Source organism: Lagenorhynchus albirostris, chromosome 3 (genome assembly GCF_949774975.1).
Source record: "Lagenorhynchus albirostris chromosome 3, mLagAlb1.1, whole genome shotgun sequence".
In the NCBI taxonomy this organism is placed as follows: Eukaryota; Metazoa; Chordata; class Mammalia; order Artiodactyla; family Delphinidae; genus Lagenorhynchus; species Lagenorhynchus albirostris.
In genome coordinates, this window is record NC_083097.1 from 159,759,226 (window position 1) to 159,784,361 (window position 25,136).

Consider the following 25,136-nt stretch of genomic DNA (forward strand, 5'->3'; position numbering starts at 1 on the left):
CACGTGGCCCTCAGCTGGCCCGAGCATGGCAGGTTTGGGTGCATCTGATGTTAGCCCCAACTCCTGGTTATGGGGAGGCAGAGGGAGTTGTCATGTGTCTGTGTGCACAGACGAACAGATGGACCTGGAGCAACAAACAGCCTTGTCCCATCCCAAATGGTCCTGGGCACCTGAGGGACTGACATCCGCCTCTGAGGCCTAAGGCCCAAGAGGGGGTGTTGGTTCCACTGCGAGTAGGTCGAGTCCCTGCCAGAGCCCTTAAATCAACCCCCTTTGAAATCTGTCCCAAGTCAGGCCGGCAGCCCTCCCCCAGACCTGCCGGGCCTGGTCTGTCTGCGGTGCAGGTGGGAGCTTCGACGAGACAAATCAGGTCCCGAGCTGGGTGGGGGATAAATGGTGGGGAGCACTTGGTATTCCAGTCAGGTAAGAACAAGACAAAACAGGCACACACAGGAACCAAACTGATGAGCCAGGCTCTCTCCAGCCAGAGGGGTTTTCAGAGAACGTTTGTTTTCATTATCTTTCTTTTCCAGGGAACCCTCAGAATAAAACATATTTTGGGTAAAGAGTTACTACTGCGCAGCTAAATACAACTCCTAAGAGTTGTAGTGGCCTCTTCCGCCCACTGGGAGGCTAGCTTCCTCAACCCCAGACCCAGGGCGCTTCCTAAGCAACCCCAGACCCAGGGCGCTTCCTAAGCACCTATTTCCTTCTGGAGAGCCGCTCCCGCACACTGTGGGCCCTGGGAAGCGGGAGTGCACAACGCCCGCCCACCTGCCCGCCCCTTCCCGGGCTTTCCAAGTTATCCCCGTGACACAGCAACAAGCACCCCTGTGGCTCAATCTTGCGCACATCCCTAATGATTCCCGCAGAGTTGGCTCCTAGATCACAGAGACACCAGTCAAAGGCCCTTGACAAGTGCCACCAAACCTCATTCTGTAAACTGCCGTTTGGGTTCCTGCTGCAGCACATGCAAATGCCTTCAACAGCCCTGGATGCCAACCCTACTTCCCTTTCTTTCTTTTTTCATCAACTGAAGAGTGCTGGGCTGCAGCCGGCCAAGTGGGGTTTTCTTTTCCCCTCTGCAGCCTGACGCTTCACCAGCTGTCAGGGGCTGACAACTGAGAAGTGACCCCTGATGGCAGAGGGGCCCAGGTCAGCCAGCTCAGTGTCTGTGAGAGGGCAGAGAACACACATGTACACGGCAAATGAAACAAAGGTGAGCATTTTGCTCTGAAGACGATGCCCTAGATGCCCTAGATCATGGATGTGCTACAGGTGGGGCCAGGCTCTCCGGGGAACCTGGCAATGCCATACAGTTGCCCCAAGGAACCAGCCAACACCGGGGCCCAGCCGCACAGCACCCAGCCCTTGTGGCGCTCACAGCACAGGCGGGGAGGTGGCTGGACTGGATGTGACTCCCAACCCAGGAGCTGAGTGACACCGAGACCCTACGCCAGCTGTACTGCATTCACATCAGGTGGGGATTAGCACCAGGAACTGAGTGAGCGGGTTCTGGAATGCAGGGAGGACTCTGGTTCTCCTAAGGCCAAGTTAACCTGCATACAACCCTTGAGGTGGGTGGCCTATCTCCTGGGCAGGGAGGCCAAGGGACAGAGGGAGAAGATCTGGCCAAGGTCCCTGAGCTAAGGAGCAAATAGGGTCTCAATCTTCAGTCTGCCAGCTTCATGGGCCTCTGGGAAGTGGGCCCTGTCGGCCTACACGGGGTCCAGAACATCAAGTCAGCCCAAGCATCAGCAACGCTGAATGAGCCTGCCCAACTCCACCCGCCAGCCTCCTACTCTTATTTCCAACCTCACAGGTGGAGTGTACGGAGCGACCAGGAGAAGTGGGAGCGGAGAGCGAGGCACCCTGCCTCCTCCCCTCCTCCGCTCTGGGTGACCATGCAGGTATGGCCTGGTCAGGACAGAGTCCGCCGTGTGCCTGGCACCAGGCCAGGCCTCTCACACCTGGCAGGGAGGAATGGTCACATTCCATCAATGCCCAGGAGGAGAAGGACAAGGTCCAGAGGTCATAAGGGGCAGACTTAGCACCTGATCCTTCACAGCAAGCTGGGAAAGCACCCCCCTTGTCACACAGCCCCCTCCAGCCCTCACATGGTCTCAGACAGGGAATAGCCTCTTAGTGGAGACTCATGGCCTGGCTTGCCCCGAGCTGCAGCGCAGGGCCTCCACACCCTCAGAACCTTCTAGGAACTCCATTACACATGAGAATGCCCAGAAGGAAGGAAATGTGGGCAAAGCATAAGTCTAAGACTAAGATGTTGGGACCCCTAACTTGAATGGATGTGGCTCTTAGGTTTTGCACAGGAATTTGGGCGACACGGGGTACAACCCAGGAGAACCTCACAGCGCTTCTATGAGCAGCCACGTGGTGCCTTGCTGACTAGAAAGCATCGCTCACTGGATAAATGAACACCAATCCGTGCACTGGCTTCCTCATCTTCCCACGGCTGCTGAGGGCACAGAGTGATCATGGGCCACAAGAGGGCGCCACTGGGCCAGTCTGGCAGCAAGCCCAGCATTGACCTCCAACCCCTGGGGAAATGTCTCAGGGAAGATAAAGTGGAGACTGCAAAAGGGTGACTGGCAGAAGACTGATGGGGCCAATGAAGGTGTGGAGGAAGCCCCAGAGGAGGCACGGGGAGGCGGGGGGGTAGGGGTGTCGGGGGGAGGGCCCTGGGGCCTTTAAGGGCCCCACCGACCTTGACTGGTCTTGGGGTGATGGTCAGTTCGTGTGTCCCCCTGGCCGGGCCACAGCCCCCAAAGACTCTATGAATGGTAATCTGGGTGTGCCGTGGAGGTACTCCGTAGATGCAGTGACACCCACGACCAACGGACTTTAAGGAGATGACCCTCCATGCTCTGGGTGGGCCTCATCCAATCAGCTGAAGGCCTTAAGAAGGAAACTAAGGCCTCCCTGAGGAGGAAGAAGCTCACCTATGAACCCCAGTGCCAGCTCCTACCTGCCCCATGGAATTCAGACTCATCAGCCCCACTACCACATGAGTCAATGTCTTGCAATAAATCTCTTGGTATCAATGTATCTGCACATTCAGACACATATCTCCTCAAGGCTCCATCTCTCTGGAGCATGCTGGCTGGGGCAAAACCCACAGAACCCCTGGTTCTGTAAGAAGCCAGCAGGCTGTCAGGTGGAAACTGACTTAGACACATATGGCAACTCTTCAGATTTAAAAAAAAAAAAAGACTTGCAATGAAGACTGGAAGAAAAACTAAAGTGTTCTAAAGCACCTTTGGTAGGTGGACGATATGGGGGTCCTAAGACCTGGGGGGGTAAGGATAATAGACAACCCACCCTTTCTTCCATTCCCCAATTTTTCTGTAAGATGGTTATTTAGAATCAAATACCTTTCACGAAAAAATGGGAATGTTGAGTTTCTATAACCCCCCTGCCCAGTACCAAAAGCCAGACAAACACCCATGGTCCCAGGTCCACCAACAGAGACAAGCGTCCCACCCTGGGGGGGCACAGTTCCAGGCTTGCTTGGGCTCTGGGGCCATAGTTTTGAATCAGCACAGAGATCAAGTCAGATTGGCGGCTACAGGAAGGAAGTGGGAGAGACTGAAGAGCCACTGGACAGGAGAGCTGCCTTCAGACCACAGATGGCCTGTTGGTGTGGCCCCAGCCACAGGACCAGCCTGGAGGCAACCAGAGGCAGACCTTGACTCAGCATAGGGCCCAGCCTGGCACAAAAGTGGATGGGGCCAAAACACTGCTCCCAGCCGGCTGCTGTGCCCAGCAAGCCCTAACAGGGCAGGGAGCACACCAGTTCCACAATTCTAAATATGATTAAGACCAAAAAAAGACTCACCCCCTGACTTCCTTGAAATCGGATCGAAGGTCTCAGTGAAACAGAGTCCTGCAAAAAAGCAAGATGGAAAAATGTCAATAAAGAATCTGGAAATTCAAAGACTCACTTCCCAGTCATACAAGGAGCCAGATAAGGACAGTGTTTTCAGGAGGGGTGAAATAAAATCCACACATGTTGAAAATTACAGGAAAGGTTACTGGAGCAGGGTTTTGAAGGATCAATAGGAGTTCCTCAGATGGCACAGGGGCCAGGGCTGAAGGTACACATGAGAGGCAAGAGTGAAGATACAGGCAATGGGCAGCCCCCTTTCACCATTCGCCCAAAACCAACAACAGCCCAGGTCATCCTGCCTCAGAAACACCCCACTGGAAAGGAATCGGGGTGGGTGAGCACCACCAGCCAGGAGGCAGGCTGATGAGGTGACGCCCTGCCCCCCAACACCCTGGCAGGACAGAGCCCAGCGCCTGCCCAGCTCTCACGTCACAGCTTCAGAGCAGCTTGTCACTGCACTTGGAGTGGCGGAATTTCCAAATGTCACAAGAAAAAATACACCAAAAAACTCAAAATAATTTAAGCTTTAGCTATTCAGAGATCAGCCTTCTGGTGGAATTTCAGAAAGAACACGGATCCAGATGGAGGGTCGCACCTCTTTTTCTCATCTATCTTGGGGCTCTCAGCACCCACCTTCTGTGTAGCAGACATCACCCGACAGGGTGGTGCTGGTTTGTCACCACAACCCCTTCCCTCTACCCCCAAACCCACAGGGCCCAAATTGGCCTCTGTGCCCATTGTCCTCCCTAGTTCCTCCACAGGGTGCCAAAGTCTTGGGCTCTCCCACCTCCATCAGAGCCCACCTGTCAGGTCTCCACCCTAGCACCCCCTAGAGGGAGGGGAGGCTCTCCCACCTGGGCCCCCCCACGCCTCTCTCAGAGTGTCTGGAGTGGCTACCTGTCTGCTCCCCACTCAGAATGTCAGGCCCACCGCAAGCCCTGGGTGGGTAGAGGAGCTACATACACGTGGGGAGAACCAACCAATGGGCAGACTGGCATCTTGGTGCCCGTGACCCCGTCACCAAGTGGGCCAAGGGCTGTAGGCATGTGAGGGAGACAGGGCTCAGCCAGCTTGGACCCTGTGGGCCACACACTCACCCCACTTTGCTTACCAGGAGCCTCCCCTTTTGCCAAGGATCTCCAAGGACTCCGCCATTTGGAGCAGACCTGAGAGGTCACACGGAGCTCCAGCACTTACCTCCATGGGATCTGACGCCCCAGAAATCACCCCACACTTCTAAAGCACAACACTCCTCACCGCCAGGCTGGCAGATATGGGAAGTCCTCCAGCCCCTTGTGCTGCTCCAGCCCCTGCAGGCACAAGGGCCACCGTGCTGCTGAGACAAGGGCCAAGGTCCCTTCAAAGCAGGCTCAGGACCAGATGACCCGTCCCGCAAACCACAACCAGACCACTGCCTGGGCTGCTGTTCAGAGTACTAGAGGAGCAGCACCGGTGGGGGCCCCGCCTAGCTGGGCCCCTGCAGATGCAACATTTAAGTGGCCTCTGCTTGGAAATGGGTTAAAGACAGAGATCAAAAAGAAGACCTGCAGGTGGCCAATAAGCACGGCAGAAGCCCTTACTCATCAGTGAGGAAGAGACGGCGCAGGCACCTACTGGGCTAGCTAAAAGAAAAAAGACAACACCCCAGAACCCTCGTCCTTTACTGGTGGGAACATACAAGGTGCTGTAGAAAAGTCTGGCAGTTTCTTAAAAGGCTAAACACAGAGTTACCACATGACCCAGCAATTCCATTCCTAGGGATATACCCAAGAGAAATGAAAATATATGTCTGCACAAAAAACATACATAGCAGAATACTCTTACTATTCAAAAAATAGCCAACAACCCAAATGTCCATCAGTTGGTGGACAGAGAAACAACAGAAGACTACCCAGAAATAAAAAGAAACGAACTCCTGATGGACACAACGTGGACAAACCTCAAAGCCACCAGCTAAGTGAGAGTAGCCCAACATATAACACCACACGATGGATGATTCCATCTATATAAAGTTCCAGAAAAGGCAAAACTAAAGATCAGTGAGTGCCTGGAAGTGGGGAGTGGCTGCAGAAGGGCTGGGGGGAACTTCTTGGGTAGAACATTAACACTCACTGACTATACACCTAAAATGGGGAAGTTCTATGGGTTACAAATGATGCCTCCATAATGCTGTGACCTGCCCTAGGGCACACAGAGGGTCTTTCTCTGAAGACTCGTGTGGGCTTTGAGGAACACCACCTGAACATGGGGAGAGACTCCCGTCTGTTAACCATTTTCAGTGCAAGAGTGATGTAAAGTGGGTGGAAGGGAAACAGCAGAACACACAAGCACACAGCAAAGACAGCGTCAAGGTAAAGCCACCCTGTTGGTCGTCATTACGGAGCTCTCTACTGACATCACCTGATCATGAAAGCTAGGAAGTCAGGGTGTTCTTGACCAGGGAACAGCAAGTGCAAAGCCCGGAGCAGAGACGTGGGACACCATGGTAGTAAAGAGCATGCAGGACTTGGTTCTCATGCCCCCAGGTCTCTCGGTTCAGATCTCCATGCAAGACTCAGCTCGGGGCTAACCATAGCACCATGTGTGTCTGTCATCCACACACAGCAAAGCCTCTGTGTTCCAGGGGCTTGGGGGACAGAGGCCATGACATCAGCAATGATGTGAGCCCGGATTTAGGTAGCGAAGGAGAGGAACTAAGAAGGGTGCACCTTCCCAGGAGAGACTCCATCAGGGCAGCCCCCCTGGTGCCTGGCTGACTCGATGGTGTGGTGGGCCATCCTCCCCCTGGATCACACGCTCCCTGTGGGCCATCTAGTGAAGCATTTAACTGGCCTAGTTGTCAAGCAAGTTATTTGGGAGACTCTTTTCTCACAAAGTCATTCAATCCCCAAGGGCACTGAGAATAAGACTTTATACTGTAGAGCAGTTAGCCAAGAGGTCTAAAATCCCAAGCTTCCTCCGCTACGCCAGGAGGGCTGGCTTCAAGCGTGTGTCCCCATGCCGCCTGACTTTCATCATAGAACCAGGGTCCGGGCCACATGGGTTCTTGTGGTGTCTCCTCCCTCCAGTAGGAGGATCAGGCCAGGTCCTTCTCATCGACGAGAGAGCAATTCACTCATACCACTGTGCACGCGTGCATGCATACGCACACGCGCACACACACACACATGTAGGTGATGGGCCACCTGTCTATCGTTATTAGCAAAAAAGACACCAAGCCAAGACCTGTCTAAATTCCACCAGCCCCTGTGCCGGCAGAGGGGACAAGAGCCACCATTTGGAAGACTTTGGAACAAAAAGAGGAGTCAATGACACTTGGTCAATGACTGAGGTGTATTTTTTTTTCTTCTTTTCCATTTTTTTGGGTCACGCTCCACGGCTTATGGGATCTTAGTTCCCTGACCAAAGATGGAACCCGCACCCTCGGCAGTGAAAGCAGAGAGTCCTAATCACTGGACCACCAGGGACTTCCCCTGAGGTACGTTCGTTTGTTTTATAAATTTACTTATTTATTTTATTTATTTATTTTTGGCTGCGTTGGATCTTTGTTGCTGTGCGCGGGCTTTCTCTAGTTGCGGCGAGCGGGGGCTACTCTTCGTTGTGGTGCACGGGCTTCTCATTGCAGTCGCTTCTCTTGTTGCAGAGCATGGGCTCCAGGCGTGCAGGCTTCAGTAGTGTGGCACGTGGGCTCAACAGCTGTAGCTCACGGGCTCTAGAGCGCAGGATCAATAGCTGTGGCGCACGGGCTTAGTTGCTCCGTGGCTGTCTGTTTACTGACTGACTGACTGGCTGCACCTTGCAGCTTGTGGGATCTTAGTTCCCTGACCAGGGATTGACCCCGGGCCCTCAGCAGTGAAAGCACAGAGTCCAAACCGTTGGACCGCCAGGGAAGTCCCTCCCCTGAGGTGTATTCTAATGGCACTCAGCCCATGCTGCCGAACAGCTGGCGACCAAGAGCAGTCAAAAGCACATCTGCTGGCACCAGAGGGCCCACCCTCAGTGATCTGGGTTAATGCAGCTGCCTAAGCTGGCTGTGGCTCTCGCCCATCAGTTTTCCTCTGTCCTGGGGGCAACAGCCTTGATCCTTTCTGCAGACCTTTCCACATGGGGTGCCGGTAGGTAAGCTGCCTGCTCACCACTGTGTCCCCCGCATCCGGTTTCCAGGAGGAAACACAGGCACTGGCCAGGGCACCTCTCCAAGGGCTGCAGGAGTCTCTGATTTTGGAGTGTCCTGCACACTGGCATGTGACCATCCCACCTGTCACAGACTCCCAGCTTGGAGGCCCAATAACATTTTAATGAAGCACAACAAAATTAAAATTTTTACAAGAAGGTTTAAGAAAAGAGAATTTTCTAAAGCGTTCTAAAATGTACTTAAAAACTACTTGTGCGTCTTCAACATCCACCAAAGTGGCCTTTGGCAACTACTGTTTTGTTGTGGCGCAGGGGCTACTTGAAATGGAGATCTGTTTTAGATCAAAACATCTTCTTAAACAGAAGTTTTCAGGTGCTTACTGTGAAGCAAATACACTTTATTTGAATTACTCAAAGTGCATCCAGCCCTGTCACCTCCAAGAAACTATCGGAAGGAAGCTGGTCACGTGATAAACTCATCGGCTCTCTCCCTTCCTTCTGAGTCAGGTTCAAAGTGGGGCAGGTAGTCTGAGGGTAACCCCAAGTGCCGCGGGCCCCTCTGGAAACCCTGCCATATGGGTCGCTCACAATGACAGAGGTGCCTCCCAGCACCTGGGGCCATGGCCCCACTTCCACCCTCTGCTGTTAAACAAGGCAGGACAGGACCATCTGGGCTAATTCCCGCTCCAACCAGCAAGCTGCAGTGGACGCCAATGGGGACCCTTACTTGGAGGTTGCTGGGTGTCCACTGGGTGCGCTCAGGACACAAGCCCCACCCATCAAAGGCCTGTGCCTGACTCCAGTGGGTGGCCACTGGGCTGGTGGGAGTAGGAGTGGCTGTGGTCTACCAGCAGCGCTGCACACTGTGCAGGTCTGATGCTGGCTGTTCCTGAAGGTTCCGGGGAAACCTGGGCAGAGCAGCCTCAAGGCCCCAGGCCGGCAACTTCCAACCTCCTGTAGGCAGGCCACACTGAAAGCCAAAGATCCAGGATCCCTGAGGAACAGCCCGCCTGCACTTCCCTTGTCTTAACAGCCTGGTGAAGGCTCGGGACCCAGAGCCATCCTGAGCAGGGGGGGCACCACGGGACCAGGGCACATGGCACCCAGGAACACATCCTGCAGGCTGCAGGCTAAGAGCTGAATTTAGGCTTGTTATTGCTAAACTCCACCACAAACCTCAGGCATCAGAAGGGGTCAAATGACTCGCCCAAACCCACACAGGGCCAGGATCCAACTCCACCTGCCACCTCCAAGGTTCTCTGTGCTGGGTGGTACACACATTTGCAGCCTCCCGTTCTCTGAGCCCTTCAGGGACTTGCAGGCTGACCCCAGGAGGACACAGCCACGTCTGCTGCAGTCACCTCCAACCTTCTGTCTGGGGATTTTGGTGATTAGGCCGGTGACTCATGCCCTGCACTCCACTTAGAGGGGGCAGGCCTTTCCACCACTGGAAGGCCATGGTGGGCCACCCGAGCCCAGGAAATATTCACTGGATGGATGGAGGGGTGAATGGACAGATAGCTGTCCCGTTGAATCTTCTCAGTTTCTTCACAAGCAGGCCCCCATGTCAGGGCCAGACAGACCACCTGGGACCAGACAAGCCATCCACTGGTGACAACTAGGGTGCTGGACAAAACACACAACAATGCTTTCAAAGTGAATGCAGGCAGCACTGGCCAGAGATGTGAAAGAAGGGAAACGGCCAAGGGAGCCTCTGGACTGCTCAGCTCACTGCCTCCAGGAACCTCTGGATCACGGGCCAGGGAGGCCGAAGGAACTGCACGTGCGGGCAGAGGCCCATGAAGGTAGGGACAGTGCAGAGGGACAGCTCCTGGCACCTGCAGGGGGCCTTGAGCTGCTGCCCAGGAAGGCTTCGGGTCTCTCCCTGGGCTGGGGCCCCAAGCCCAGGAATATGGGCCAGGAGACGCCACAGACAGCCAGCCCAGAGTCGTCCTCACTGCACCACTCAGCAGTGGAGCTAAACCAGCCCTCATTTAAGGGGTTCTCTTATTCCCCTTACTAAGAAATTTCAAAAACAAGCTTCCCCAAGATCAGCTGATCCACTGCTAACCAAACTGCCTGCCAGCAGCCAGCCGAACTGACACGCTTTAAGACAATAAAATCCAGCAGACAATCCCATGGAATCTACAACACACAGTATCCAAAACCCAAAACTCTCCAGACATGTGAAGCTGCAGAAAAATGTGAACCTTAACCCAGGAGAAAAATCAGTCAATGGAAACAGACCCAGAAAGGACAGAGAAGATGGAATTATCAGACAAGGGTTTCACTTTAGAGCAACTATTCTAAATTTAAAATGCTCAAGGGCTTAAAGGGAACCTTGAACTGGTGAGAAGAGGAATATGAAGTACCAGAGGAGAGTCACATGGAACTTCTTGAGCTGAGAAATGCAGTATCTTGATGAAATACTTACTGGGTGGGATTAACGTTAAACACTGTGGAAGAAAAGGTTAGTGAATCTGATGACAAAGTAATGTCAATTTACCCAAAATGAATCACACAAAAAAAAATCTACAGGAAAATGAACAAAGCCTTGGTGAGTCCGGCTGTGTGTCTGAAGACTGTGGGAAGTGAGGAAGGCCAGCCCGTGGCCCTAGACGGTGGGAAATCCAGGCGTGGGAAGCATGAGGGGAGGAGTATTACCACGGGCGCCCAAGGCCAGTGTGTGTGAGTAGGAACACGGAAAAGCCGAAGTAGTGCCCGGACATGAGGAAGACGTCCAGATGTCTCACCGCGGCAATGAGCGCCGCGAGGCTGCGTGGGACGTTCTGGAACCTTGCCATGGAGTGCTGCGTAGATGGTGGTGCGGGGCCATGGCCCAGAAACGTATGTTAGGTGAAAACTGTCTTCCCACGCTGCTTGCACACTCTGACAAGAACTCTGTAGATATGCGTGTGTGCATGCATATGGGAAAATAAAAAGATTACCAAAAAAAAGCCGTGGTGAACTGTGAGACAGTACTAAGAAGTCCATTATACATGTAACTGGAATCCCAAGGGCATGATATCCAAAGGAATAATAGCCTCAAACCCCCAAATGTGACAAATACTATAAATCCACTGACCTAAGAAGCTCCAGCAGAAAACAAGGAACCACGTGGCAACACACCATAAGCAAACAAGTGCAGCGGGCTGACTGATGCACCACAAACGGAGACGCGCTCACGAGGCCAAATGTCAGAAACAAGCTCAGAGACCACAGAAGGACATCTTCAAAACACTGAGGAAAGAACACTGCCAACCCAGAATTCCATATACAGTGAAAAGAGAAGGTGACATAAAGACTTGTTCAGACAGAGGCTGAGAGTCTGTTTGTAGCAGATCTGCATTACAAGGAAGGTTCTGGAAGTTCTTTAGGAGGAAGGGAGAGTGACACCAGATGGACATGCACATCTGCACAGAGGATGAAGACTGTCAGGTTACAGTGAACATTTATGAACATGAAAGACCTTTTTCTCATTATGTTTCTGTAAAAGATAATTGATAGTTGAAGGCATAAATAACAATAATGAAGTGCGGGATTTGGATGTGCAACACTAAATGGGTGGCAACCAGGGGCAGGGAGGAGGAGGGGGAGATGGGAGCAGACTGTCCCAGGGTCCTGACACCATCTGACCCACTGCAGGAGATTAACTGGGAGGGCGTGGTCTCCCGGTGCCAGAGCTGACCCGGACCTCCTGCACCTCAGCTCTGGGGACGTGGAGCAGGTGGACTCGCATATTTGCCGCTGGACATGCTGAACGTGCACCTCTGGCCTGGTCGGACCATTTACCCGTTCTTGCCCTCAAGGGGTACTTCCCAAGCCTCGAGGGTCCCAGGCCATGCCTCACAGAGTGGGACAGCTGGACACAGAGAGGACACCACATGGCCGTGACTGCACATGGAAGGAACAAGTAATAAGGGGCACAGTGCACATGGCGTAAGGAGATGAAGCGGAGATGCTGAGCTGGACTGCAGGCAGCAAGGGTGGCAGAGACAGCAGCCGTGGGTGAGAAGGCAAGGTTTTTGTTTTTTTGTTTTATTGATTGATTGATTGATTGGCTGTGTTGGGTCTTCGTTGCCGCGTGCGAGCTTCCTCTAGTTGCGGTGAGCGAGGGCTACCCTTCGTTGTGGTGCATGGGCTTCTCATTGTCGTGGCTTCTCTTGTTGCAGAACACGGGCTCTAGGCTCACAGGCTTCAGTAGCTGTGGCATGTGGGCTCAGTAGTTGTGGCTTACGGGCCTTAGAGCTCAGGCTCAGTAGTTGTGGCACATGGGCTTAGTTGCTCCACCGCGTGTGGGATCTTCACGGACCAGGGCTCGAACCCGTGTCCCCTGCATTGGTAGGCGGATTCTTAACCACTGTGCCACCAGGGAAGCCCGAGAAGGCAAGGTTTGAGGGCAGCCGTGGTATGAGCGAGACAGGGGTCCCCCTGGGTTCGTGGGCCCTTTCAGAAAGTAGATGTGGTACCAACAGTGTCTTCTGAGCAAACAGGCAGAGGTGTCTTTATAGTAGGACCAGCGTCACCCTCCAGACCCACCCAGCCTGCCCTGGACCCCAGCAGCTAGGACGCCCCTGGTGGTGCATGGGCTGAACGTGCAAACATGGTCTTTCCTTGAGCTCTGGCTGGCTGTTCCCTGCAGGGACTGACAGCTCATAGGATCAGGGACGCACTGCTTGTTAGGGGTACCTGCCACCCTGTTACCTCCTCTACATTTTAGGGACCAAGAGGGACTGACGGACTAGCCCGGGCAATGCCCACTTCCCTGTCTCCTCAGCAGCTTTTGGGTCAGCCCTCAGACGGTGATTAACAAGCCACCAGGTAATGTAACTTCCCATGACACACCCCCCCCAGGCACACCACCACCCATCTCCATGCCTGTCACACTTGGTACATGCACGGGCTACGCCTCAGGCTGGCAGCATTACACACGACACGCTTAGTCTCTTCAGACCCTCTGAGGGCTTGTGTCGCTCACATCACAGGCTCACAGGTCACGCCCTCCCCCGGGGCCAAGCTGCCCAGTGTGGCACCTCCTGAGCAGCAGGCACCGACCCCCACACCGGCCCTGTCAGCACCCCAAGTAGCAGAACACCATCCCCCATTAGCAGTGCAGGGAGGATGAAACCAGGAGCTGCTCGGGACAAGTGTCACTGCTAGTGCCATGCTTTGACTGAGAGCCCAGGGCTGAGTTGGGAGGCCTGGCAGTGGTGGGCAGTAGGAAGGCCTCAACACAGCAGGGCAGGGGCGTCCGCGCCCTGAGGTCACTCAGCCCCCAGGCAGCTCCCCAATGCGGGGGGCGCAACTTGGGTGAAGAAACCTGTTTAATAAAGATGTTGATGCATGTAAGAAAAAATAGGGTGGGCACAGGGCAGTGACGGTCAGGGGAACAGGCAGGCCCGTGGGAGAAGGTGTGACTCCTGGCCCGAAACTCCTCTTCCCTAAGATGGGGCGAGGGCGAGAAGGAAGCTTACGGCCGGGATCCTCTTCTCTCTCCCCATGGAGAAGAACACTTACGAGGGTGAAGCAACAGGAAGTGGCTTACGAAATCCACCTCCAGGTCTAGCAACCAGTTTGTAGGAAGTGCAGTGGGTAAGGCAACGAGTTACACTTGCAGTTCTCCACTGGGTGACTCTGCCCCAGGGGACACTGGCGACGCGCAGAGACATTTTAGGATGTCGTCGTGACTTGGTTGTGGGGCGCTGCTCCTGGCATCTGATGGATGGAGGCCAGAGACTCTGCCCAACAGACTACGGTGTACAGGATGGTCCCACCACAGAGTAACCCAGCCCCAGGTGTCAGTGAAGCCAAGGCCGAGAAGCCCTGAGCTAGCTGCTGCCACGTGGAAAGTAACGAGGACAGTGACTGCCAGGGCAGAACATGGGAAATTCCTTGGGACCGATGAACTGGTTTCTTCAACAGATGAATGGTTCGAGGGGAAGAATGGAGTGCTATAAATTACCACAGACTTAACACGAATGTCGCGTGTGGCTCTGTGTGGACCCTACTTGAACTAGCCTCAGTGAAGAGCCTGTGGAGAGCCAGCAAGGGTGCTCTCAGGGAGCTGCACGGAGGCGATGTCTAAAAAACACAAGTCTGTATCTGTTAACATTCAACACAGTGATTAAAATAGCCATGGATGAAATGAAAAGATACCTGGGATCGTTTTAAAGATGCTCTAGCAAACCAAACAAACCAAAAATGGGGAACTGAGGAGGGCACAGGGAAAAGTTGAGACAAGATGGGTAAAAGCTCAGAGGGTGAGACTGACAGCCAGGGGGCACTCGTTATTCTCATCTCTGTCCCACAACCCACGCACATACCCATGTGAAAAGGTTTAAAATAAAAAGTGGAACAAGATAGAAAGCCCAGAGGTAAACCCACGCACCTATGGTCAACTAATCTATGACAAAGGAGGCAGGGATATACAATGGAGAAAAGACAGTCTCTTCAACAAGTGGTGCTGGGAAAACTGGACAGCTACATGTAAAAGAATGAAATTAGAACACTCCCTAACACCATGCACAAAAATAAACTCAAAATGGATTAGAGACCTAAATGTAAGGCCAGAAACTATAAAGCTCTTAGAGGAAAACATAGGAAGAACACTCTTTGACATAAATCACAGCAAGATCTTTTTTGATCTACCTCCTAGAGTAATGGAAATAAAAACAAAAATAAACAAGTGGGACCTAATGAAACTTAAAAGCTTTTGCACAGCAGAGGAAACCATAAACAAGACGAAAAGACAACCCTCAGAATGGGAGAAAATATTTGCAAACGAATCAACGGACAAAGGATTAATCTCCAAAATATATAAACAGCTCATGCAGCTCAATATTAAAAAAACAAACAACTCAATCCAAAAATGGGCAGAAGTCCTAAATAGACATTTCTCCAAAGAAGACATACAGATGGCCAAGAAGCACATGAAAAGCTGCTCAACATTACTAATTATTAGAGAAATGCAAATCAAAACTACGAGGTATCACCTCACACCAGTTAGAATGGGCTTCATCAGAAAATCTACAAACAACAAATGCTGGAGAGGGTGTAGAGAAAAGGGAACCCTCTTGCACTGTTGGTGGGAATGTAAACTGATACAGCCACTATGGAGAACAGTATGGAGGTTCCTTAAAAAACTAAAAATAGAATTACCATATGATCCAGCAATCCTACTACTGGGCATATACCCAGAGAAAACCACAATTCAAAAAGACACATGCACCCCGATGTTCACTGCAGCACTATTTACAATAGCTAGGTCATGGAAGCAACCTAAATGCCCATCGACAGACGAATGGATAAAGAAGATGTGGTACATATATACAATGGAATATTACTCAGCCATAAAAGGAACGAAATTGGGTCATTTGTTGAGACGTGGATGGATCTGGAGACTGTCATACAGAGTGAAGTAAGTCAGAAAGAGAAAAACAAATATCATATATTAACTCACATATGTGGAACCTAGAAAAATAGTACAGATGAACCGGTTTTCAGGGCAGAAATTGAGACACAGATGTAGAGAACAATCGTATGGACACCAAGGGGGGAAAGCCACGGCAGGGGTGTGTGTGTGTGTGATGAACTGGGCGATTGGGATTGACATGTATACACTAATGTGTATAAAACTGATGACTAATAAGAACCTGCTGTATAAAATAATTTTTAAAAATTTAAAAGTGCAGGACTTCCCTGGTGGCACAGTGGTTAGGAATCCGCCTGCCAATGCAGGGAACATGGGTTCAAGCCCTGGTCCGGGAAGATCGCACATGCTGCGGAGTAACTAAGTCCGTGAGCCACAACTACTGAGCCCGCATGCCACAACTACTGAAGCCTGTGCACCTAGAGCCCGTGCTCTGCAACAAGAGAAGCCATCGCAATGAGAAGCCCGCGCACCGCAGCAATGAGTAGCCCCCGCTCACCACAACTAGAGAAAGCCCGTGTGCAGCAACAAAGACCCAACGCAGCCATAAATAAATATATATATATTTTTAACATCTTTATTGGAGTATAATTGCTTTACAATGGTGTGTTAGTTTCTGCTTTATAACAAAGTGAATCAGTTATACATATACATATGTTCCTATATCTCTTCCCTCTTGCGTCTCCCTCCCTCCCACCCTCCCTATCGCACAATAATTTTTTTTTTAAGTGTACATGCACAAGACCCTCCACCCAAGGCACACTGAATGGACGGTGTGGGAGGGTGTGAGGCTGGTGAGCACAGAGCTGGTGTTTCACATGGGGGAAAGGGCTGGAGCCAGTGGAGGTGGAAGGACCATCAAGGACGGGGCAGATCTGGACACAGTCCCAGGATGCCCACCACTGGCTGAACGTGGGGAGCATCAGTACCCAACACTGCCCCTCTCGGTCCTGAAGTGCCCACAGGGGGCAGTGGAAACTGTGCCCAGGCAGCATGCTCCCTGTGGCCTGAAGCCCCCATAACTCAGAGGTGCCTGTGGAAAGTGATGGGAGGGAAGGCTTCTGTTCCTCCTTAAAGAGTCTGTCTTTCTGATTCTACAAAGCACAAACGTAGCCCTTGAGCTGATTCTGCAGAGCTGGGATCCAACCTCTCCTGAGCAGTGCGTGGCCAGCAAAGGGGGAGGTTAGGTCCTGAGAAAAGGCCTGTCAGCCAACCTCCTGGCAACTGTCCCCCAATTTCCAGTAAAGCAGAGACGATTGGGAAACGCCTTTCAGGAATCCTCCCTGCGACTTCCTGGCAGGTTCCAAGTGGGATGCTGAGACCACAGAGAGTTTAGACAGTGTCTGGGACCAAGAGGGGCCATTTGTGTGAACCACAGGCGGGTGGAAAGGCCTGGGATGCATCTCCAGATCAGTCCTGTGGGCGTGGCCAGCTCAGGGCCAAGCTGGGAAACCTGGGTGGACACACTGATAAGATTCTACCCTTACTTGATGAGGTCACAGCAGAGCAAGGGCATGGCAGGCCAGCACAGGGGCCCACAGCAGCTCCTCCCCTTGGCCGGGAGGACGGCACAACATTCATCATTATGTGAAGGGACATGCAAAGAAAGGCAAGAAAAGGGATTCCAAGTGGCCATAGGCCAGGTGTAAATCAGGACCCACATGGTGGCCAGCACAGCAAATATTTCTATCTAAAGTCAGAGAAGTGCACAGAAAGTTTAGGGAAAAAATTTTAAGACATCCTGAGGATTAGAAAAACAGATGTAAATCACCTGCAACTGGCCCTGACACCTTCCCATGCATTTCTGTTTGCTCTTCTTGGGTCAGCAAATAAACATGGTCAGCACCAGACGGGCCACCTTCCTTTCTGCTGCAATTCCCACATGCCCACCTGTACTCCAACTCTCCCCTCATCCCCAGCGACCTCCAATCTGTGTTCTGTCCCTATGGTTGCATCTTTTCTAGAAGGTCATATAAATGAAATCATACTGTATTAGTTTCCTGTGGCTATGTAACAAGTCACCACTAACTTGGTGGCATAAAACAACAGAAGTTTATTCTCTCAGTCCTGGAGGCCAGAAATCAGTATCCTTGGGCTGAAATCAAAGCGTCACTGGCAGGGCTGACTTCCCTCCGAAGGTTCTAGGGGAGGATCCTTCCTAGCTTCTTCCAGCTTCTGGAGGCTCCAGGCATTCCATGGCTTATGGCCGCATCACTCCAACCTCTGCCTCTGTAGTCACATCACCTTCTCTTCCTCTGCATCAAATCTCTCTCTGCTCTCTCTTAAAAGGTCACTTGTGATCCATTTAGGGCCCATAAACCCAGGATAATCCCATCTCAGAATCCTTAACTCTTTAAAATAATTTTTTCTTGGCTTTTTTTTTGATCTAAACATAGATTTACATTTATCATATTTTACTATTTTTTTAAACTTTTAAAAACTTTTTTTATTGAATGAAAAATTCTTTAAATTCTACAGTGCTTTACAATTTTCAGAAGTTTCACCCACATGATTTCAAATAATCCCATAATAACCCTTTTAAAAAAAATCTCCTACTCCTATACTGTCCCTCCCTGCTTCCCTCTCCCCACTGGTAACCACTAGTTTGTTCTCTGTATCTGTGAGTCTGCTTTAGAATCCTTAACTTACTCCCACCTGCAAAGTCGTTTTTTTCACATAAGGTCACATTCACAGCTTCCAGAGGTTAAGACCTGGACATCAATAGATAAGGGGGCCCTTATCCGGCTGACCACACAATACTTAGCATAATGCCCTGGAGATTCAACCACGCTGCTGTCACCAGAAGTTCATTCCTTTCTACTGCTTAGTATTAACCCACCATATTATACTACAATCTGTTCATCCACCTGCAGACTAAGTTAGGGTCATTTCCAGTTTGGGGAACTAATGAATCAACTGCTATACACATTCACATGCAGGTTTTTGTGCAGACACGAATTTTCATTTCACCTAATGAACAGCCAGAAGCATGACGGCTGGGTCCGAATGGTAAGTGTATGTTTAACTTCATGAGAAATGGCCACACTGGCTTCCAGGGTGGCTGTACATTCTGCAGTCCCATCAGCAAAGAAGGAGAGTTCCACTTGCTCCCCGCCCATGCCAGGATTTAATGTTGTCAGGTTTTCTATTTTAGCCATTCTCGTAGGTGTGAAGTGGTATCTCGTGGTTTCAACTTGCACTTCCCTAATGACGTGGAATGTTCTCATGGACTAATCTGCCATTCTTGAATCTTTATGGTGAAGCTATACAAATCTCCAACGCATTTTTTAAAACTGGGTCATCTTATTATTGCGTTTTGAGAGTTCTTCTTATATCCTAGATACCAGAGCTTTAGCAGATGAGTTTTACAAAGATTTTTCTCCCAGTCTGTGGCTTGTCTTTTTATTCTCTTAACAATGTCCTTCAAAATGCAGTCCTTAATTCTATTTTTTTAAATTAATTAATTTATTTATTTATGGCTGTGTCGGGTCTTCCTTGCTGCGCGCAGGCTTTCTCTGGTTGCGGCGAGCGGGGGCTACTCATCGTTGTGGTGCGCAGACTTCTCATCGCGGTGGCTTCTCTTGCTGCAGAGCATGGGCTCTAGGCGCGTGGGCTTCAGTAGTTGTGGCGTGCGAGGTCAGTAGTTGTGGCTTGCTGGCTCTAGAGCACAGGCTCAGTAGTTGTGCGGCACGGGCTTAGTTGCTCCGCAGCATGTGGGATCTTCCTGGATCAGGGATCAAACCTGTGTCCCCTGCATTGGCAGGTGGATTCTTAACCACTGCACTACCAGGGAAGTCCTGCTCCTTTCTTTTTTTTTAAATGGCTCAATTTTATTAAAATCTTCTAAATTCTTACCAATTTCCCTCTCCTCTCCACAAAAAGAAGTTCCAGAGAACTGCTGAGTCCAACACCACCCCCACCCCAGATCCCACTGCAGGGTCTCTTTCAGACTCCCATGTCTGCATGCTCTCTGCATCATGACCCGACACTCCCTGGGTGCTGACCAGCCAGATGGTGCAGGGTTTGAGGACATCATCTGGTTTCAGCCTCACAACACCCGTGGGGTGGGGTGGGGTAGATGGTGTCCTGCCTGCCCCTGACACCCCTGCCTCACCCTGAGCGGCAGCACATGCTGCTCCACTGCTCACACACCCATAAAGCCAACAAGTCGGGCCTAGGCCATGTGGAACCAAGACCACTCCCCTGCTGGGTCCCGTGTCCCTCGTGTGCCAGCCGACACGACTGCCCCAGGTGTCCAAAGCAGTGACTCTACAGAGGGTCACTGGACAAGTCAGAGCACAGGGGACGTCGGTACACAGGAAGGGCAAAAGGACCCGCAGGGCAGGGTCTGGTGTGTGTTCTACTTAAATGTCAGTGGGTGGGCGGCATCTGAGCCCTGACTGGAGGGGAGCTGCACGGACTTGCTGGGCACAGGCTCTCCATGGAAATCACAGCCAAACTGAACATGATGACTTGTGGTATCAAGGACAGCAGGCATCCATCAGGAAACTCACTCCCATCTTCGACTACTCAGATATCAGGGTTCCTGCTGTTACGACGGAGGAAAATAAGGTACGGGGGGGCAGGGCTGCTGGAGGTCACAGGGCAGGGCTGGGGGCCCCACTCCACCAGCAGAGCTGATCCCAACCTCACAGGAAGGCCAGTCCTGGGGCCCTCACACTGCTCATGCTTGGTCACTGCCCCATTAGACTGTATCCCAATTTCACAATTTATCCAAACTCTTTGTGAAATGCACGTGACCCGGTCATAATGGGATGAGACAAACATTTGCTAAACAATTCTTCACATTAAAGTGCTCCTATTCCGCTGAGCCCTGTTCCATCCACAGTTGCCCGCAGCACACCCCAGGCCTGCCTCCAGGGGAGTGCGCTCTCATGAGCCACCAACCCTGCCACCTCTCTGAGCTCTGCAACCCACGCCTGCGCCAGGCCCTCTTTTCAACACCTTTGCCTCGTTATTATTTCATCTTTCCCATCTGCCTTTCCTCAAATAGAAAAATTAAGAAGCCGCCCCACGTCAGTACCTGCTGCACGCCCCCGGCACACGCAGCCTGCAGCACTGAGCACAGCCTGCGGAGGAGCCAGGTCCACACGCTGGACTCAGTTCCCTGTCCCCAGATGGCCGAACCTCGGATCTCATCTTGTCTGTGTTACCGCTGCCCTGTGGGAACAGAGCAAGCTTGCGCAAAGAACCACAGCACCGTGTCTTGGAGTTTGCAGCCCAGGCCCCTTGCTCTGCTCCGGGGACCTAAGGCCCCCTCCCTCTGAGCAGGAGCCCACCTCAGGGAGCTGTGTCCTTGGCCTCATCTTACTCTCTTTCAGGGAGCCCTTGACAAGGCTGATGGAAGCACTCCGGAAATGCAGACAAAAAGGCAGAAAGCTACCTGGGGCATTCTGCACCATTGCGCTTCTGACGTGCCTCGCCAGGAGCCTGAATGTTGAGTGGGCTTGTTTTTCCTTTTTATTTTTTATTTATTTTTTTAATATTTAAAAAAGAATTTTTTTTTGATGTGGACCGCTTCTAAAGCCTTTATTGAGTTTGTTACAATACTGCTTATGTTTTATGTTGTATGTTTTGGTTTTTTGGCCGCAAGGCATATGGGATCTTAGCTCCCCGGCCAGGGATCGAACCTGCACACCCCCTGCATTGGAAGGCGAAGTCTTAACCACTGGACTGCCAGGGAAGTCCCTGTTTTTCCTTTTTAAATGCCCACTAAAACTCATCAACAGGCACTGAACTCAGCATCAAACTTCACTGTGCCCAAACCTGTCCTCTGCCCATGGCCTGGGGGCAACACGACCACACACACACACACACACACACACACACTCTCTCTCTCTCTCTCTCTGTCTCTGTCTCTGTCTCTGTCTCTCTGTCTCTCTCTCTCTCTCTCTCTCTGTCTCTCTCTCTCTCCCCCAGACAGCAGTGACGAGGATGGAATCTTACAGCGGAGGAAGCTGAGGGCTTGACCTAGATGGCCCAGGTACTCTGGGGCGCAGCCCAGGATGCTGGTCTGCATCTCGGCATGGGGCTCAGCTCGAGTTGCTCCCTTCTCATCACCTGCAAAGCACCCCAAACCTGTCCCAGGAGATGCAGGCACAAATTACAGACAAATAAATGCCATGGCTGAGAACTCGGCCTTCTCTCCCCTTTGGGATGTGATCCCCCACCCCACCCCATGGCCTCCAGCTGGTGCCCACAGCAGGGTCACTCTCCTGTATCTCCTTCTCACACACACAAATGACCTGCAATCTGGATCTGGGAGCTGCCAGGTCAGGGACCCACCCTACCAGCCTAGGAGCTCACTCAGCATTGGTCCCACCGTGTCACCTCGGACACATGCTCCCAGTCCATGTTACCTCTCCACACCACCAGCCTCTGACCAGCTTCAGGCATCAGCTCAAGGCCATGTTCAACACCCTCCACCACTTCTACCACTGCAAAGGAGTAAATCCTAATTGCTCAGAACCACAGAAAAGGCCTCACCATGCAGACCCTGCCTTGAACACACCACCACTCACCAGCTGGGGACCCCGGGAAGGGAGACTGCCTCTGAGCAGAGCCGATTCTCGATCAGCTGGGCAGTAAAGGCTGCCTCCACCACAAGGTTGGGTCAGAGACATGGCCTTGGAGCACAGGCTGGGATACTGTTCCTGAGGGTTCCAGAGACATCCTAGAGGCTTGGAGAAACGTCTGGACAAGCCAACCTCCCCAGAGAGCTGGGTAACCTCTCTCTTTCTAGCAACTCTGATATATATATATTTTTTAAAGATTAATTTTATTTATTTATTTATTTATGGCTGCATTGGGTCTTCGTTGCTGCGCACAGGCTTTCTCTAGTTGCGGCGAGCGGGGGCTACCCTTCATTGTGGTGCGCGGGCTTCTCATTGTGGTGGCTTCTCTTGTTGCGGAGCACAGGCTCTAGGCATGCGGGTTTCAGTAGCTGTGGCACACGGGCTCAGTAGTTGTGGCTCGCGGGCTCTAGAGCGCAGGCTCAGTAGTTGTGGTGCACGGGCTTAGTTGCTCCGCGGCATGTGGGATCTCCCCAGACCAGGGCTCGAACCCGTGTCCCCTGCCTCGGCAGGCGGATTCTTAACCACTGCGCCACCAGGGAAGCCCAACTCTGATATTTTGAGCCAGAAAACTCCAAAAGTCTCAAAGAGCCATCAAAATCTGGGAGAAGGGAATTCCCTGGTGTTGCAGTGGTTAGGACTGCGTTTTCACTGCCAAAGGCGCGGGTTCAATCCCTGGTCAGGAACTAAGATCCCACAAGCTGCGTGGCAGGGCCAAAAGAAATAAAACAAGAATTTGTTAAAAAAAAAAAAAAATCCGGGAGAAAAGATGGCCTAGGGCTTGGGACCCGCCTACAGGTCCCTTGGTCATTGGCCTGCTCTTATGGCACCAGGGGGTGGGCACTGACTGGGCCCAGGGCTCGTCCTGGCCTGCCCTCAAATGTGTGGGGCAGGAGAGAGAAGAACAAACGTGACAAACAAACACGTGTGAGGTGTGTGTTCTGGGCAGCAAGGCCTCAGAAAGCCAACATCGCTGAATTCAGCCCACGATCTTCCTTCTCCTGGAGGAGCACTAGGGCACCATGCACGGAGCTGGGCTTGGGTGCAGCCTGCAGTTTGGGGATAGGGCTTTGAGCGGCCAGGTGGCTGGCTCAGATATGGGCCCCTAGTTACCAGCTACATGTCCCAAGAAAGTCTTCAACTTCACAGGGTCTGACATGGAGCAGACTGTATGAAATCGGCACACTTTTAAACTTGTCTTTGAGAAACAGAACCTAACCTGACCTGGCCGAGGCCAGGCTATGCTGGACCCTCGGGGAGGCCCTGGGAGCCAACACTGCCCTGAGTCCTGCACCTGCAGAGCATCTCCACAGTGAGGACCCGTGTGGCTGTCGGGCACTCAGGTCTCATCACTATCAGAGCCCAGAACGGATCAGTCCCTTCCGATCCTTGCTTGGCCTCCGACATACCCAGGTGTCAGACTTTGGGAGCAAGAGGATCCTCTATCACCCTGACAGACAGAACAGGCCTTCCCAGAACAACCTGGACTTTGAGACTCTGGACACTCAGGAGCTGCTGGAGCCCAGGGAGGCAGGGCCCAGCTGCCCATCCAGCTGTCATCCCAGCCATTGGCTTCAGACCAACCTCTCAAAGGGCTCTCTGCCAGCTGCCGCTGCCGGGTGGTGAGTACAGCCCCTTCTGAGCACAGACGGGCTGACAGGGAAGTCTGTGGGGCGGGTTGCCTCCACCACACTCCTTCTGAACTGGAGTTCTGAGAGATGTGCCCACGGGCCCCCGGCAGGTGAGCAGCGAGTGACGCTTGGCCCAGGCCGCCTCTCCAAACACATCAGCTGCCACCTGACTCCCATCAGCAAAAGGATCAGCCCTGTTCCTGGGTTAAGTTGTGCACAGGTGTCCACCAAGGTCCACCAACTAACCGCCCCCCAAGAAACATGACATGCCCCCAGAGCAAACAGCCCAACGAGAAATGTCACCAAACTGGGCCCATCCTGCAGAGCGGGTGGGGCAGCAATGCTGGTCTCTTCTGGGGTGGGAGCAGCATGTGTTCTGCCAGCAGCTTGCACCCACTGGCCCTCAAGAGCCTAACCGTGAGGACCTCCCGTGGACAAGGTCACGTGTTTCCACAATCAGCTCTGGGTGCATGAGGAACTGAGGCTCAGGGAAGCCAGCAGCTTTGCTCAAGGTCACCAGCTCAGGAAGCGGCAGAGCACACACTCAAACCCAGGACGGCCCCCCAAACCAGGAGGCGGAGGGCCCTCTACTACTTTAGGACAGATCTTTTCCCCTGACTGCCTTTCCTTCAGCATCAATGGGGCCATGCTGCTTTGGATGCTCCTGTCACCCTCCTCAACTGGCTGACCAGCGTTCTCGCCGGAGCTGCACAGGGCGCTCCTGTTTCTGCAGATCCATTTTCATTCATCAGCCTGCTGGAGGAGAGTCTTGCCCTGAAAGCACAAATGAGCCAGAAGTCTGAAACCGTCAGCCACCTTTTTACAGAACATCTTGTCACCTGCCTAAAAACAAAAGTGACTGATCTCGGCTCAAAGTGACAAGATTAAGCACTGTGTATTTGTGTAAAGCTGACGCGCCCCAGAAGCCAGGAGGCAGCTGGAGTTCTGCTGAGCAAACTGCGGATCTGAGTAAGAACAGAGTGTAGATGTAAATGAGGAGTCCTTCCAGGACTCTTACAAGCATTCGTCAAATCACACCCTGCAGCCCTGGGGGCTCACGGTGACCCCCTTTACGATACTCAAACCCAGCACTTGTGTGACACCCCCCCAAGCCACTGTCCGAGGCATTCTTCCCTGGATCCAACCGGCTGACTCCTCAACTGAGGCTTCCTCAGAAAGGCTCCCAGTGGGGCACGCTCACTCGGACTCCTGCCACCAGGTGAGGACATCTCCCTGACAGACATGCTGGGCTGGTCTGAAGATGAGTCCCAGGAGGGAGGATGTCCTATCACTGCTGGTCTCCAGGATGGTGACCATCTCCAGATGGTCTGGCACCAGGTCACCCAGGTCAGGGCTCAGCTGCATGCAGAGTAGAGACGTGAGCCAGCCCTAACCACACCGTGTGGCAGGTGAGACGCTGCTTCCGGGAGCAGGGAACAAAC

General features: G+C 52.4%; 1 protein-coding gene across 1 annotated transcript in view; it reads right to left on the bottom strand.

Moving 5' to 3' along the window:
* The window catches only part of ELL (elongation factor for RNA polymerase II), an 80,498-nt gene that overhangs the window by 24,593 nt on the left and 30,769 nt on the right, over positions 1-25,136 (bottom strand). Inside the window, exon 2 of the mRNA XM_060144786.1 lies at positions 3,857-3,904. Within this exon, the coding sequence (XP_060000769.1) occupies positions 3,857-3,904 (48 nt within the window). The remainder of the gene's footprint in view (positions 1-3,856; positions 3,905-25,136) is intronic.